The following is a 14,318-nucleotide window of genomic DNA, read 5'->3' on the forward strand; positions in this document are numbered from 1 at the left end:
TTTCACGAATAACGACAAACCGAAGTAAGCCAGAGACATATAATTAAGAGATTTACCAATCGCAAAGCAATCATCGACCGTCTATTTTTCTTGTGTTTTCTATGACTAGTTTGACACCTTCGTTGGTTTTTCTGGGGCCGTAATTTTAAATTTACGGTGTTTTTATATTAATATAAAGCGAAAATGCTGAAAATATGGAATGCTTCGAGTTTCAGATTAACCCTCTTCATATTCACATTGGTAAAATATTATTTTTCAATTATATCTAATGAAGCAAAATGTCACCAAAATTGCCACGACATTCCGGCGACATTAGTTCGGTTAATTTTTATGATATTATTACGTCAATTGCCTGTAAATATTTAGTTTTTTATTGCGTATAAGTTTTTTTTCTATTAATATATCCACCCTAAATGCTCAATTAAATTTTTTGAGTCAGTAGATTACATATTGTTTACTTATCTTGTTCAGCAATTAATTGAGCAATCTGTGAGTTATTATGGTTTTATTTCAAGGTATTCCACATGTTTTACAACCCAACTGACAGCGGCGCGGTTCAGCTCACTAAGGACAATTTGGATATGACCCTGGGTAAGGTGGATTTTAAAAATTGATTTAACATCCTGCCTAGCGTAATAATAATTTCGTTACTTTTTCAAGTTTAATGCATGCTCTTTTACTAACGGTAATTTATTCGTTCAGATGTTTAATATGTGAGGAAAACTACAATCTGTATAAATATTAATATGAAATATGTATGCAAATTAGTAGTAATTGATTACTATAAACTGTCCATCTCCCAAATTTAGTGGCTAATTTAGCTTGTTTAAATGGTAAAAACCCTGGATTTCATCTCAAATAGAGTGAACAACCGTTTTTCACTACAATATTTTATTTTTACTTTTAAAATTACAGACATATCAAACAACTAAAATTAATTGTATTGCACAAAATGTATATAACTAACCAACTTTGTGGTTATTCATTGTACTATCCACTTATTATTTATTTGAATAGTCACGCTAGTTTACACAAGATGCAAGACTTGACTATCTCTTCCGTTGTTTTTAATGATGAAGTTTTTTTTTGTAATCTTCAAACGGACAATTTCTCACTGGATTTGGAAAGTAAAATTTCTATGCTCTTGCTATGAATGAATGTGACGCCAATACAGCAATAAATCTGTATAAGAGAGAGCACGTAGATAGAACTCGTAACAAGAAAGACAGAGGCGCTGTTCTGCGGCCAGTGTTATTGGCAGTGAGCGGGGGCGCACGCGTTTAAGATGACCGTCGTATTTATGATTTTATATTTATTTTCCTGTTATTAGAGCTAAATTATATTTTTATAAATTATAGGAAAGGAATTATTAAACAGCATGTCTCTATGTTTTTTTTTCTAAAAATCCGAACTTCAGAATATTCCGTATTTTGTTCGTGGTAATACGATGTTACATCACCGCGTGCAAATAAATTTTTACCATAGCCTTTTCTGACCGACCGAAAATATAATTTACAAATGAATTATTGAAGGAAATATATAGATAATAGCCCCGAAACCAACCGCTTATTAAATACATAAAAAGTGGTTAAAAACAAAGTGTTTTTATTTTAATTATTTAATTGTATTGCATTTATGCAATTTGTGATGCATTGTTGGGTGCAATTGAGGAAAAAAAAAAATAGCATTATTTTTATTTATTTATATTTTTTGTTGATTTAATATGGAATTAACTATCGCTGTGTTGTCTCCCTGTAGGAGGTTAGCAGAGAGGATAAAACACCATCCCGCTCTATCTACTTTCCTACCTCTACATTTATGAAACTCCTCGTGCATGCACTTTGTCTACTCTTAATTTAATTTAGAAAGCATAAAAATACAAATAAAGAATCACTAACTTCGTGATTTTCTATGTTTTTTAACAGTTAAACTACTAAAGTATTTATTTTGTTCTAAATATAATAATTATAATGAAATCAGGCGAGAGTGTAAATCTAAGTCAGGTATAATTGATAAGATTAAGAAAGTCTCTGTGATGGTTTGGTCATGTATAATGAATAGAGAAATAATGGTAAAACAGGTATATATGGCGAAATGAACGGTATTGTGGGGCCAGTACGACCAAGGAAGACTGGGCATGATCGGATAAACCCAAACTTAAAGTCTGGTCGTGTCAAAAGCGAGCAGAAACGAAGGGCATATATTACAAGATGTATGAATGTGGAGGAAACTAGGAATTTATGCCAGTATAGACATGTGTGGCAGTCTATCCTCTCTGCCTACACCTATGGAGATTTGGTGTGATGGTAGTAGTAGTATAACTCATCAAAAGAGTCTGATTTAAGCTAAATAATTGTTACATTCTTGTCAAAATGGAAAAATGAGTTGCATGTAACGAATTGGATAAAACAATCCATTTTTACAAAAACACAACTTTTTTTTACAAAAAAAAGAAATATAGGCGTTCTTATGATTTCCCAAATATTTCAATTTTGGGGGCCATTTTCAAAGAGTTGAAAATTAATAACTCACTTAAAATGGGAACCAAGTTGTAGTAGAGCGGGGTGCGAACCTCGGAGGTCTAATCTCTGAGCACTCCAGCCACGGGACCGCAACCCATATTTTTTTGAATGTAACTTTTTTTAGTGTAACTGACCCTTAGTTAGGGATTTATGTGTATGTACAGTGTGTTTAAATATTTAATAAGCCTATGTTGGTGCCTTAGTTCCTGTGTTTTAACTTTTAACCCTTTATAGGACACATATTTTTTGTTGATTTACGTCTTGCTAACCTAATAAAATATATTATTTTTTAAGATAATAAACATACTGAGCCAGTATCTTGTGACATAAGACTTATTATTAATATGAAATATTTAAAAATAAATACCTCAATTCTTGTGGCATATTTATGTACCACTTTGTTCTATAAAATTTCAAGATTTTGTGGATACTCCGAGATAAAAATAATGTTACTAATTTCTTGTCTATATTTAAGAAAATCACTTGTAGTTTGGCATTACATCGTGTATTGTTATGAATTATATATATTTTTTTCCAGCATCAAATGAGTTGGTGTTCATAAACTTCTACGCGGAATGGTGCCGATTCAGTAATATGCTGCAGCCAATATTTGACGATGCAGCGGACAAAGTGGCTCTGGAGTTTCCGGATGCTGGTCGCGTCGTTATGGGGAAAGTGGATTGTGACAAGGAAAACTCTGTGGCAACAAGATTCCAGATCTCTAAATATCCCACCTTGAAGATTATTAGAAATGGCCAGCCAACTAAGAGAGAATACAGAGGTTTCCATACTTAATTACTAGCAATTTTACCATCATCAACATCATCATTCCCTTTTCCGCACCCAATGGTTCATAAGGAACTATATTTGTGAAGGTGAGGTAAACAATGAAATTTTGTAATGAGGAAGCTCAGTGCAACGGGAAATTGGTAATTGTGTAGCGAAGTTTCTCAAAAATGTATAAAAAAATTAACTACTTTGAACGAACATCACTAGTTCTCCGAACTCAACCAATGACTGAGTATTGTGATACATTTCCGGTTACTGGGGAGCCAACCCGCCACAACTCGCCGTAGAGAACTTGTGATGTCACAGGCGGAGTCATTTCAAAATCATAAAACTTTGAAAATTTATAGCGCTGATAATACAATGCATAAAAATATTTTTAAAAAAAAGGCTTGAAAGTCTATTAACAAATAAAAAAAACCACTGAGTTTCCCCATTTAAATAACCTTTAAAATCAATACTTCACGTCCACTCTGCCAGGAATCGAGTGTTTTTTATGATAGCCATTGGCTGTTGGAAACTAGTCACTTTATATTATTCATAATACTAATACATAGTGGCATAAAGTAACATTCTAATGTTTGCATTATTTTGTAAACATATGTAGTGCTGAAAGTTATTTAATTATATGAGAATAAAGAATATAATTGTTTGTAAAAGGTATCTTAATGTGTTACTCTTAAATCTCCGTGTTTAAAACAAATATGGTTATCTCAGAGCGTAATAAGGTTAGTGTAAGGTGATTTAAGTAAAAATGTAATATATGTATATCTCTTGAGCGATGAAATTTGATTCATAGATAAATATATTTACAAAAATATAAAATATGTAGTAGTATACATATGCCCTCGCGGCTTGAAGCTGACACGTGAACATCTAAAGTACAAAAACAATAAAGCATTACGCAGTTTCTCTGTAGGGGTAAACGAGAGGATAAATGCCATATCACTCTTTCTTTGCATACAGTCCTCGCTTATTCTACATTCATATATCTTAGAGATGGGCATTTCGGTTTTTTTTTATAAACTGCAATAACAGTTACCGTATCACAAATTAAGCTGTTTTGTGAAAACATTAAAAAAATAACAGTTTAGCGCAGTGGGTGACATCCCCCCCCAAAAATTTCTCAATTTAAACACATAAAATAATTTTTTTGGCTTCCCATTTCCCTTATTGCATAAAATATTATGTAAAAAAGATACGAAAGTTTTTTCCGTTGCTCAATTTTTGATAATTGAGAAGTGAAAAATTACTAATTTTCTAAAACGTTTTTTCGTTTTTAAAACTATTATTTAATGTACGAGTATTTTATAGGAACCTCATTTTATGAAATACCACTAATATTTTTTAGCTAAAAACTATTACTAAATGCAAATAGAGACCTTTAAATTGACAAAATGTCATTTAATTTATACCTATAATTATGTTTTGATTCGGATTATATCCGTAATATATGTACTTAATTATTTATTTAACATTTTTCATAAATTACCCACATTAAAATATTAATATATATAAGATATTGCCAGCGCTAATTATTTGATGCACGTATGCGGCGGTTTTTTTTTAACTTACATTGTTTATGCGATTTTATGTGAAATTGAGCCACATAGTATATTTTGCATTCCTTTTATACGAATGGAGGTTTATGAAATGATTTTGTATGAAAAACCAACACGCTTGTGAATGTAATATTTAAACCATGCATATACAGCAGGGCCTGGATAGTCCGAACCCCAGCTAATCCAAACGCCTCTATAATCCTAACGACCCCCCTATCTCTGTGAAGACTCTGTGGCCCTTGTTATTTGAATCAGATGACATTTCCGGGCAAGTATGAATATAATACATGCAATACATGAATAGTCAATTACCTATTGCCAAAATGGTGAAAGTCACTCAGCATATAATATGATCACTCAACCTAGCTGATGACAGGTCATAAGCTCTGTAAATGCCTAGACTTCCGTATTCACAACAGCTTCATTTCTGTTGAAACTATCGAAAAATGTTCATGGAATGTGTTAAACGCGAGTTAAATCCTAACCAAGGTTGCTTTTATTATTTTATTATTATTATTTTAATTTGTTGCACTGTTATGTTTTGTTGTTGTAACCTGTCTCAATAAAGTTTTCTCAATAAGCCCACATAATCAATCGTCAATCACGTGTCAAACTATCATTCTGTGTTTTTTGTTATTGATTTATGTAATTATTGAAATGATTTCCAATGTTTATACAGCAGCTGTGATGTTTGTTTCATAATAAGTATTTACCACATTTCTAATATCCCGTTAATACACGTACATTATGGATCAAATTTATTTCATCAAATAATGTTTTATCTGAATTTGTTTTTTGTATTATGAGGCGCCAAGAGCCATAGGAGCTTAAGTGACATTTGACAACAATTTAATCCGAGTATATGGTTAGATGTAAAAGAAATCCTGTTTTAAGCCGCACTTACTTGAGGCTAAAAAAACAAAAAATAATTGTATTTAAGTTTCACAAAAAATTATGCCAGAGAAACATAACCGCCAAATTTGTATGAGCTGTCAGTTTATGTTAAGAAAAAATTGTAACACTGACCTTAGTCATTTTATATAAAAAGCAAAAGTAAAAAATTCTTGTTTTGATTGTTGTTTATATTTTTAAGTCTATAATAATTAATTACAATGCAGAAAGTGGTTGTTGAAAGGCTGTAGCACTTTTAAGGGTATAAAAATCTTAAGAGTCCATACTATTCCATAGTTTGTAAGAATTTTTGAAAAAGGGGCGTAGTCGTATGTTTAGTGAAGACGTCTTTCGTTTCCAGATGTTTACAAAACAGGGTTGTCACAAATGGAAGACTCTCGGTGAATTTTTACAGAGATTCGTAGGGAGTACAATAAAATGTTTATTTTAATTTAGTAACAAGTTTACTAAAAACATTTTTATTAAATAAAAGTAAGCAATAATAAACATTATAAATGACATTGTGAGGTACATTAATTAATTTAATAAATAAATATACAAATATAGTAAAAAGTTAAAAAGCAATAATGTAAGTTTATTGATTTTGAAAGATAACCATTTTGTTGAAATATTGTCTCACTCTGACGGCAGGTTGTACTGCTGATTTAGCCAGAAAGTGAAGCCTGACATCTAAATAGCACATAGCACATAGAAGGAGAAAAAGTTTTAAAAAAACGCTGACAGGTACCTTATTTCAGATGTTTTTAGTAAAAAACATTTCTAGATTTTTGGGGGAAAAAATGGTACATCCCTCGACTTTCCAACATTCAACATTCATTCACACACAGTTTCAGGAACCAATTGTGAGTGAAAGTCGAGGGCCAATATTGTAAGAAATGTGTTGAAACAGGAAAAAAATGTAATAGATTGTAAACTTTTTTCTTGTACTAAATAAACTATAGTATGTTTATACTGCTTTCTACATTGTTAGTCATGTGAGTTCATTGTCGTTAATGATTGATATTATAAATTGCAGGGCAGCGCTCGATCGAGGCATTTGCTGACTTTGTTCGAAAGGAATTGACGGATCCCATCAAAGAATTTCACTCTCTATCAGAGTTGACAAGCTTGGAATCCAATAAAAGAATGATCATCGGTTACTTTGACAGGCGCGACATGCCAGAGTACCACATATTCCGTCGTGTAGCCACTTCCCTGAAGGAAGACTGCCAGTTCCTTGTCGGGTTTGGAGACGTGTCAGCTCAGATGCATCCACCAGGTAACGAAACACAGAGTATGTCTTTATTATTTTTTTCAAATATTATGTGATGAATATAGAAGAAATATTTCAAACAAAAATATTGTTTTTATCAGTTTAATTTTCAAAATATCTGTGCCTCTGCGCTTGCAAAGCATGGCCAGATTTACAATTTTACAAGCACATAAAACACTATCTCAATAATTTTTACATCATAATGGCTGGTAAAAAAAAAATATGTCCGGAATAATTTTTCATAGATAAATAACAAAATAAATTTTCAAATACAAATAAATGTGTGGTTCACTGAATCACCGCTAACGCGCTAAGTCAGCTGATCTGATATTTAATTTTCTGTAAAGTGTCACATACATGTACGATTTAAACTAAACTCATAATGTACCGCTGTGAGCGGCCTATTAGAAATCTGAGCTGCGGCTCAACAGCTCAAAGCGTTTGAACCGTCTTTTTGAACCAGTTCAAAATTGAGTTTCCCATACCTACCTGTAGTAAATTACAAAGTATTATTCCCCAGGAGTTACTACAACTAAATTAGGGACTGAAGTAGTACTAAATAATTATATAAATGTGATAATTGTATTTTATTTCCAAGTAAATATTAAAATATACTAAACAAACTAAATTCCAGTAACTCTGAAGACCAGTCACCTTTGTCTTAAAAAATCTTTTAGTTATTTAAAAAATATATATGTAAACATTTTTATTTATTTTATGACAATAATTTTAGATTATAGCAGGCTCTCACAAATATCTGTACATCTGAAGTTCCTCCTTACATACTCTTCTCTAACCCTGTGAACCTGTTTGGATACGGGACCCTTTTACGAGTAAAATAAGATCTTGCGACCCCTCCTTCAGATCCTTAATTTTATTAAACTTTTGGCTTGCTTGGGGTGGGGGGTCCCCGTTACAAACTAGGGAAATTTAAATAAAATTATGACCCCGGGGGTGGGGTAGTGCCAAATTACTTTATGTTGTGACTGCGAGTATCCCATGCAAGGCCTAAAAAGATCCGGTTACTACATGTATGACTGTTATTTAAACCTTTGCTTTTTACTTTTGCCTTACATGTGACTGTGACCCCCAAGCGAGGCTTGAAGGCAGCCCACGGGTTGGAAAACACTGCTCTAACCTGACTAACTAATATTTTAATATGTTTTGTTTCTTCATTAAGTAACTGGCAACTATTGAACATTTTTGATAAAGATAATAACTACATATCTTGAGCCATAGATAAAAAAACCAATTTGTAAGTGAAATGCTAATTTGTATTCCCACAAGTTATCAGGACTGTTATAATAAGTACTTATGTAGAGAAAATATAAAATATGAAGTTAAATGTTTGAAATGTATATTATTATACTATTATCAATTAATTTCCTTCACAGGTCATCCAATCATTGTTTATCGTGCGGACACAACTCGATCCAGTGAAGTGGATGAGACCTTCATGGGATCTCTGAATAATTTCGACGAAGCTCATATCTGGGTACAGGAGAAGTGCGTTCCTCTGGTGAGGGAAATAACATTTGAGAATGCAGAGGAATTGACGGAGGAGGGATTACCTTTCCTGATTCTTTTCCATACTCCTGGAGATACTGATATTGTTAAAAAGTACAACGACCTTGTCATCAGAGAACTTCTACCAGAGAAACGTGAGAAATGTTACCTTGTATTAATTATTTATTTAAACAATTTTCAGTCAATGTTTATTAGATATATCATTAAATAAATATACATAATGGGAAATATTAATATTTTTTATACTTCGTCTGCTCAACTAAAGTTCTATATTCTAACACAGTAAAAAAAACATATGATTATCAGATCAGAGTTCCGAGGGTCGAACTCCATTCTTTGCGGGGTGGGTGACTTTGCGCCTGCCTTGTATAAATCTAAGCAGTAAAAATATTTTTTTCCCTTGCTACCCTGAGGTCGTTGGTTGCATATGATAATCTGTCAACGTGACATTTCTATTTTAATAGTATTTATTGAAATGACATTCTTACGTGTGTTCATTTTCAATAGAAAATGTTTTGATAGAAAAGTATAAATTGCATCAAAACATAATTTATATGATTTTTGTTTGATTTTTTAATTAATTTATTTACATACATAAGTTTATTGTACATTATTTGGGACAAAAGTCCCAACTTCATGGGACTAAAAGTCCTGTGTTGAGATTGGACGAGCAATTAGTTGACACAGACACATGAGTATATCACCACAAATATAGAATCAGAAACATAAAAAATAATTTAAAAAAAATATATATATGGAACATCAATATGGTAAAGCCAAGGAGTTTCCTACTCAAATCCCTCCCACTAGGGAAAATCCAGTCCTTAACTCCTTTCTTGAAAATAGTTTTTGTCCTTGAGAGCTTAATACGCTCTTCCAAAATATTGAACACTCTCGGTGCGATAAATGAGAGATGCCTCTGAGCAAAAGTCGTACGGGTTTTGGGTATGACATAATTCATGCTCTGGGAAAACCTCATACGGACATTTTGCTGAGACGTCTTCTCATTGTTCGACCAGAAGTGTGTAAGTGCTTCTTTTAGGTATAGTTGTCTCATATCCAGCACCTTCATATATTGGAACAACTGTTCTGACGGGTATGTTGGAGAGCGCCGGAATATTATTCTCAATAATAATTTCTGTAAAATTGTGAGAGACTTTAAAATGGATGCCGCACAACCCCCCCAGCCACAGGTTGCAGTGGATTGAAACAGAGCAAAGTACACACTCGATGCAAAGTATCCCTGCCATATAGGATACTTTGTTCCAAAATGACAATTTTTCTGTTTTTTTTTCTGCTTTCATATTTTTGGTTTTTACTCAATAAATGTGAAAAACGTACATATCTTCCATTTAAATATGTTTTATTCTTGATACATTGGGTAGGATTTTTCAATATTCACAATCATTGCTTATTATGGCGTAAAGTCACCTCGGGTTATGGTACGGTTATTCCCGACTAGTTGGAAACTGACCCAAAATAGATATATTTAGGATCACAAGATTGCAAATATTTATTTTATTCTTGGTACATTGGGTAGGATTTTCCAATATTCACAATCATTGTTTATTATAACGTAAAATCACCCTGGGTTATTGTACGGTCATTCCCGACTAGTTGGAAACTGTACCAAAATAGATATATTTAAGATCACAAGATTGGAAATATTTATTTTATTCTTGGTACATTGGGTAAGATTTTCCAATATTCACAATCATTGTTTATTAGAACGTAAAATCACCCTGGGTTATGGTACGGTCATTCCCGACTAGTTGGAAACTGAACCAAAATAGATATATTTAAGATCACAAGATTGCAAATATTTATTTTATTCTTGGTACATTGGGTAGGATTTTCCAATATTCACAATCATTGTTTATTATAACGTAAAATCACCCTGGGTTATGGTACGGTCATTCCCGACTAGTTGGAAACTGAACCAAAATAGATATATTTAAGATCACAAGATTGCAAATATTTATTTTGAACCTCTGTCATTTAGTAAACTATATTTTGATTTTTATTTCATTTGATGATTTTGATCAAACTTGGTTAAGTTTTTCTTTGTTAAATTTTACCAAAGAGTGCTTTTGTTACAATTTATATTTCCCACTCTGTTTCGTGTTGTGTGTTCTTTTCACACCTTTTAAATAATAAACATAGCTTAATCCCAATTTCAACGCAATAAAAAACTTTTGTTTTGCGAGCTAGTAATTATATTTATGTTGTCCGCTCCTAAATAAGATATTAACCTGGGCCGCGATTATATACGGGTATCTTCATCGGTATATACTGAGACGGTATAAACTAATATCGATATTTATGTACGAAAGTGTGTATATTTGTATGAAAATTCAAAATATCTTCGTCGGTAACCGGTAATTTAACATGTTTAGAAAAGAAAAAAAATTGTAAACATATTCCATTTTTCATACAGAAAACTTAACTTTACTTAGTAGATAAAATTTATCTTCAAATTGAAGATAAATTTTGTCTTCCCATCATAATCGAGGCTCTGATATCTTCTCCTAAAAACCTTGTAATTTTTTGTATTTGATTGTATATTTTAGAGAGTGTGAATTTCCTGACGGCCGACGGTAAGAAGTTTGAGCATCCCCTACACCACCTCGGTAAGAGCCAGTCTGACCTTCCCCTGATCGCCATCGACTCCTTCCGCCACATGTACCTGTTCCCCGATATCAAGACCATGGAAGTACCGGGAGAAGTTCTACAATTCTTGAAAGACCTGCACTCGGGGAAACTTCACAGGTTTGTATAGACATTGTATCTTTAAAAATAATATCAAATTAAAAGCAAATTTACGAAATGGTTCGGTTAATCAATTTTCATTCCAGTAAATATTGTGTGGCCGGGAGAAAACATTTACATATGTGCGAAATAGATAATTTTCAAATTCTTAGAAGTTGTTATTGTTGAGACATCTTATAATATATTCTTTGATTCTAATTTTTGATTTGCATGAAGTTTTACCAGTATAAATTTGGGAAATTTAAAAAACACAATTCAAGAAATGCTGGTCGAATATTGTTAGAAAAAGTCTGAGCGATGTTACTGCTAAATGAGTTAATTTAATATAAAAGATTCCACAACAATTATTATAATATAAATATTTTTTTCAAAGGTTTTTAGTTTTTTATTCAAAATATCACCAATTTAATCTGCTTACAACCATTATTGAAAGCTAAGATTTTAATTGGGTTTGATTCTGTCATAGTTATTTTTATTATATGGTATTGAAATAAGACAATCTACCAAGAATAAAAAGCAGAATGTTTGTGCGGTAGTGGATGGTTGAAAGAATTGTGGATGACCATATCTGTATATTATGTTGGTTTTCTAAATACTTATTTTAAATATGAATGAATTTTTTGTGTTAATTTAATTTAGTAAAATAAATTGATCCATGATTTAAAGCGTTGTTTACAGTTTACAATAGTGCAAATGAATTAGATTTATTTAGAAATAAATGTGTAAATGGTAATTTTTCCAGGGAATTCCACTATGGCTCGGAAGAACCGGCTATGCAGATCCATCAGCATCAAGTTTCCGGGGAGAAGAAGACCACCGCACCTCCCGAATCTACTTTCAAGAAATTGGCTCCATCTAAAAACAGATACACTCTGTTGCGTGATGAGTTGTAATGTTTCTAGATTGACCAATCAAGCATAGCACGCTTACTTAACATAAAGTGAAGAAGTAGATAATTTTAAAATTCTTTTAATTATTATGTTTTTCCTAATTGATCTTCAACCAATGACAGTTAAACCATACCGTTTTGGCTTTGTCTGCCTTGTGTTTAAAAGTAATTGTTTGCTTTTATAATCTTATGGTGTAACTTGTCTTAAGTTTTTTTCTCTACTCCCTATAATTATTTCTTTTTTTTTTTCTACAATTTGCTATGGCATCAATCAAAACTGCAGAAATCTTCTGGATTTTTTTTCCAAGTAGCATAATGTTAGTAGCTTGCTAGGTAAATTTCCAATTTATTATTTATTTTATTAATATTACTTCTGGAGAGTGAAATTTAAACCTGTTCATTTTCCACTATAACATCTGTCATAGTAATTATGCTCGTAAAATGAATCAGTGGCCAGGTTATACCGTAATATTAAGTATGTAAATAGTATTAAATATATGTGAATTTCAAATTTTGAATTTGTACATACCCGGAAATCGTTTTGAAAGTGTTTTGCTTGTGTATAAAATCATTAGTGTTTTTAAAATCGCTAACAAATATTACAACTAAAAGATGTTATAAAACACCGCAGCAAAATGATACATATGCGCATATGAGTTGACAAACTACAAAGGATGAGAACTGCTAGAATACACAGTTTGTGAAAGACTTTTACGCAAATCATAATGTAAAATGGTAGTGAGATTAATATGTATGTTAATATGTAAAAGTCATGCAACACCTTGCGGAAAATTGACAAAATTATTTTAAGAAAAACATAAAAATAGTTTTTTGACATATTACAGAAGTATTTTATGAATGCTTTCTTTTTTTAAATTTATTTATTCCATTCAAAATTCAATTCCATGAAATAAAAATTCAAATTACTAATTAATTTTCTTATTTTTGAATAGTAAACAAAACAGCAAGATGCATGCAGGTAATTTAATTACTTATTCGCAGAACCGAGTGCCCCATCACTATTTATTGAAAATATATAAAAAGCATTACTCGATTTGGGATTGAAAAGCCAATTTTCACGTTATTTGTTTTGTTTTTATATTTGTATTATGTATACAATAGTTGCTTGTACTATTCGCTTATGAAACCATATTTTTATTTAGTTGTTCACATTTAATTTACTTAAAATTAAAACAAGAATCTTTGGGTGTGGCCATTATGTATAATGAATGCACTCTGTGTTATAAAACTGCGCATATATATTCAGTAAGTAGGGTAAGCTTGGTGTAATTTGTTTATTTATTGAGTTGGCAAATATTTGTGGACCTCACAAAACATGATTTAGCTGATATATCTTATGACTCTAACACGGATAAGCGTGTACAAAGTGTTATTTCAAGGTAATTTTTTTATCATAATAAAGAATGCCTCTATCCATTCCAATATTATTTGGCGGTGCTCTTACCAAACGCAGCTGTTTTCCTAATAAACATGTTTTTAACCACTTAATAAGTGTTTGATTTCTTAATTTTCTAAAATGTCTATTATCTAAATGGGACATCACAGGATACTAATTTGAATCTATGATAAAGTATGATCTATAGATTGAAAATGATTTACCCAGCCATTTATTTTTCTTTCAATATTTTTATCATGGCATCACAATTACACAAATTTGGTTTGCAAATACATATCTTCAAAGTAATATTTTGGCTTTCTAAGGCAATTGAAAATACATCTACATCCAATGAATTATTTTATTAAAAAATCAGTCAGTTTATTTTAGATTCAGCCTGAAAATACATAATATGTAGAAATGGCATTATTTTTTTTATTTGTTTGCTAAAGGATTCAATTTTGCTTTGTATATAATGGTCTAATTTTTACAGGTCTCTGAAATTTTTATTATCTTAATTATTATTGTTTATTTTGATGCATTGATTAACACAGATTTTATTGCATAATGGTAGAGTATTATAAAATATCATTTTTACTATTTTTTAAATAACTTGTCATACATTTATAAATCATTTAGTTTTGTAAACTGATTGTCTAAAAAATGAATAATGTTATTATTTATTTATGTAAGTTATTAATAA

The 14,318-nt window shown here is 31.3% G+C and overlaps 1 protein-coding gene across 2 annotated transcripts; it reads left to right on the plus strand.

The window, feature by feature from the left end:
• Nucleotides 1–90: 90 nt before the first annotated feature.
• On the plus strand, nucleotides 91–13,728 carry ERp44 (Endoplasmic reticulum protein 44). 2 transcript variants are annotated; one of them, XM_088227526.1, is made up of 7 exons: nucleotides 91–240; nucleotides 516–591; nucleotides 3,061–3,303; nucleotides 6,798–7,055; nucleotides 8,429–8,695; nucleotides 11,132–11,330; nucleotides 12,073–13,728. In XM_088227526.1, the coding sequence occupies exons 1-7, from the start codon at nucleotides 184–186 to the stop codon at nucleotides 12,221–12,223; spliced, it is 1,251 nt and encodes a 416-aa protein (XP_088083652.1). In that variant the 5' UTR covers nucleotides 91–183; the 3' UTR covers nucleotides 12,224–13,728. The 2 variants fall into 2 exon arrangements, with proteins under 2 accessions (XP_088083652.1, XP_088083653.1); XM_088227527.1 differs by having other exon boundaries at nucleotides 6,798–7,040.
• The last annotated feature ends 590 nt before the right edge of the window (nucleotides 13,729–14,318 follow it).

This window comes from Micrasema longulum, unplaced genomic scaffold (assembly GCF_059751315.1).
Source record: "Micrasema longulum isolate JH-2025_06_02 unplaced genomic scaffold, ASM5975131v1 h1tg000508l, whole genome shotgun sequence".
Classification (NCBI taxonomy): domain Eukaryota; kingdom Metazoa; phylum Arthropoda; class Insecta; order Trichoptera; family Brachycentridae; genus Micrasema; species Micrasema longulum.

Bases quoted from the DNA above. Each gene is read 5' to 3' on its own strand.
- ERp44 (XM_088227526.1), top strand. From the start codon at position 184: ATGCTGAAAATATGGAATGCTTCGAGTTTCAGATTAACCCTCTTCATA. The intron at 241-515 runs GTAAAATATTAT...TTTTATTTCAAG, and splicing joins CCCTCTTCATATTCACATTG to GTATTCCACATGTTTTACAA. The intron at 11,331-12,072 runs GTTTGTATAGAC...TAATTTTTCCAG, and splicing joins CACTCGGGGAAACTTCACAG to GGAATTCCACTATGGCTCGG.